This window comes from Sinocyclocheilus anshuiensis, unplaced genomic scaffold, assembly GCF_001515605.1.
Source record: "Sinocyclocheilus anshuiensis isolate Anshui unplaced genomic scaffold, SAMN03320099.WGS_v1.1 scaffold1540, whole genome shotgun sequence".
In the NCBI taxonomy this organism is placed as follows: domain Eukaryota; kingdom Metazoa; phylum Chordata; class Actinopteri; order Cypriniformes; family Cyprinidae; genus Sinocyclocheilus; species Sinocyclocheilus anshuiensis.
This window is the reverse complement of record NW_015558654.1, coordinates 647,913-651,086: the sequence shown is the minus strand read 5'-3', so window position 1 is coordinate 651,086 and position 3,174 is coordinate 647,913. Positions and strand designations below refer to the sequence as shown.

General features: G+C 43.7%; 1 protein-coding gene across 1 annotated transcript in view; it reads left to right on the top strand.

The window, feature by feature from the left end:
• The window catches only part of ifngr1lb1 (interferon gamma receptor 1-like b1), a 26,635-nt gene that overhangs the window by 14,815 nt on the left and 8,646 nt on the right, over positions 1-3,174 (top strand). Inside the window, exons 4-5 of the mRNA NM_001360904.1 lie at positions 295-428; positions 532-703. Of these exons, the coding sequence (NP_001347833.1) occupies positions 295-428; positions 532-703 (306 nt within the window). The remainder of the gene's footprint in view (positions 1-294; positions 429-531; positions 704-3,174) is intronic.

Sequence of the window (3,174 nt, the reverse complement as noted above, 5' to 3'; positions counted from 1 at the left end):
TTTCCCTACTGCATCTAGGCCTATTTAATAATTTGTTCGTTCTTATATGGCAGCATTTCATTTACCCAGAAACAAAGCCTAAAAGAAAATGAACTTCACTAAATCTTTAACTCTCATTCTGCTGCCTTTACGCACTGCTGCTGTTTCCTTCAGGAAATGCAAATCTATTTGGATATTTGAATTTTAGTTTTGGAATTAATTTGCTTTAGTCTATTGCCAGATGACTTTTCTATTTCATTTTTTTCTTGTTATTTTGCCTGAAATTAATGCAATATCGGCTTTTGCTTTTTCCAGGCTCTTTGGACTTTCCAGCTGTAAATACATCTGTCCACAAAGATGTGATTGAAGTGTCCTTTCAGCACCCGTTCATGCTTCATAAGCAAGACATACTGAATGAAGAATTTATGTACACAGTCACACATGATGAGGTTGGAATGCGGTTGCACAGACTCCTCCATGTCCTTATTCAAATGTTAGTCATGTTTGGACGTTGAATTGTTAAAATCACTCTGTTCTTTTCTCCTTCCACAGCAAAAGGTTTTATACTCATGTTTTGAGGATGAGGAGCTGTGCACTGCAGAAATCCACTTCAACCAAAGCACAGCTGGACAGTGTGTTGAGCTGAAGCTTGAAGGGATGATTGCTGGTATTCCTTCATATACCTACAGAAATGTTTGTGTCCCTCAGCAGACGCCTGAGACCGGTAAAACCATTATCAGTTTAACTGTGTTAATTTTTCGTAATGCAGTACAACTTTCTTATCATGCTATGAAGTGCAGGCACTGACACGAGCTGTGTTTGAAATCATCGCCATCCCCTCACTGACTATTCCCCATTTCTGGGAAAGTTGCATTAAATCTGGGCCCACAAGATGTTACAGCTTCATATTCTACTCCGGCAGATTTTAAAATCAGATCTGGGTTAGGCTTTGTTTACCTAAATGTATGACGTTTACTTCCTAAAATGGATACAGTGTGTATATGGATAAAGAATACCGATGCTGATGTTCTGGTAATCTCTGAAACCTGGCTTTAAAGTTCAATTACAGACCATGCCGTTAATATTGAAGGATATAATGTTTTTTGAATCGATCAGCCAAAAAGAGGGGGCGGGTTAGTGATTTATATAAAAAAATAGGTATGCGACAACTCTGTTGATATCTAAATCAATATCTAACAATTTGAATTACTGGCAGTCGATGTAGTATTTTCAAAGACTTTAGCTCTTAATGTTGTGGGTTGTTATAGACCTCTGTCAGCAACAAATTAATCTATTTTATCTTTAATAGATTCTCTATCTAAGTTTAATTTTAAGGAAATAGTATTAATTGGAGATCTTAATTGGAACTGGTTACAGCCTTTGTCTACTGAAGTTAAACTCCTTTTTGATACTTTTAATATTCAGCAATTACTAAATACTCCAACCAGGATAAACTTAAAAAAGCCAGATAAATCATCACTTCTCGATTTAATTTTTACTAATGCACCTTATAGATATTCAGCAGCATCCGTTTACGCACTTGATATTAGTGATCATTGTGCTGTTGCAATAGTTAGAAATGCAAAATTACCTAAGACCAAACCTCGGATAATTATAGGAGTACGTCTCAGTTTAGTGAACAAGGTTTTGTCAGGGTTCTGTCACTTCTGTCTAGTGTTATTCATGGTTTTGTGACAGAGCCCTGACACTCCCATCATGTCCTGTTTTTATGTGAGCATGCGGGTTCGAGTATTATCGAGCCGTACGCTCTCTTGTCTGCGTGACTTGTTTCATGTTGGAGCGTGGTGTTCGGATCCCAGCACTCATGTCTTGAGTTTTGGTTTTGTGTCTGGGTCTGGACACTCGCGCTCCATGTTCTGTCTTGTTGTGGGAGCGTGTGGTCTCGAGTTTGCTCGGCCGTGCGCTCTTCTGTCCACGTGTGTTGTGTTTTGTGTAGCACGCGGTTTGTGTTCAGTCGCGTGCTTTTCTTGTTGTCTTGTGTTGTTGTTGCACTCAGTTCGTGTTATCGGCTGCATGCTTTCATGTCCCGTTTTGTCTTGTGCTGTGTAGCACACAGCTTGGTTTTCGCTGGCTGCGTGCTGTCTTGTCTTGTGTGAACACGCGGCTTATGAGTATTCTCATTAGCTGCGTGTTTGTGTCTTGTTTTGTTCAAGCACATGGCTTGTGATTGTTTTGCTGGCCATGTGCTTGTGTTTTTGATTTTGTGTGAGCACATGGCTTTTGTCCTTGTTTCCTGTGTGCCATGTGCTCTCATGTCAATTGACTTGATTCCACCCATCTTGTTACCTGATTATTGGTTAATTTGCCCCACCTGTGTTTCCCTCGTTACCCTCCTCATTTGCTCCCTATTTATTCTCCTTGTGTTTTGCAGTCCCGTGCCAGTTCGTCATCGCATGTATCCTGTCAGCCTTGTCCTGATCCTGCCTTGCCTTGCCTTGTCGTGCCAGCCTATTTTTCCCCCACGGGGTTGTTTTTGTTTTATTTTTTTAATAAAAGCCCATCTCCTGCATCAGTGAGTCCTCACCTCATCCCTTCATCCCCAACCCTGACAGTACGAGCTGACCAAAAGAGGACTCACCAAAGATGGTCATCTTCCTTTTCCCATCTCCTACCACCGGATTGTCCACCCACCAGCAAATGATCCAGCAAGTAAATGCTCGTTACTTCCGTCAGTAGGGGGCTGATGTGAGGGACTTTGCCTGTGACTTCCTCATTGAGGTGGACAATCTGGACTATAGTGAGGCTGATATTAAGGAGGTCTTCAACATCTGCCTCGATCATCCTCTCAGCCTGTAGGAGATGGAGAAGCTGGGGAATCTTGGCTTCTGGGACTTAATATATCATGTCTACCATCGTGGGGAGCCTGAACCCCCTCACCAAGCGAAGTCCCACTCCACTGACTGTCCCCCCTTTTCCACCTGCAGTCAGTGGAAGCCCCAGCCCTCCAATGACCCATAAACAGAGAAGGAGGAAGAATGGGCCTGCTGCAGCGCCGCCAGAGGCAGCCGAAGAGGCTGCAGCGCCCCCAGAGGCTGTAATGCCACTGCCTCGCTCTCGTCGGAGGAGGAGGAAGAGGAAGGCTTCCTCCATCCTTCAAGGCCTGCAGGCCCCGGCCGGGACTCCTGGACTGCCTGAGCCTCCCTGGCTCACCCCTCCCGCCTCTCCCTGGTCCCT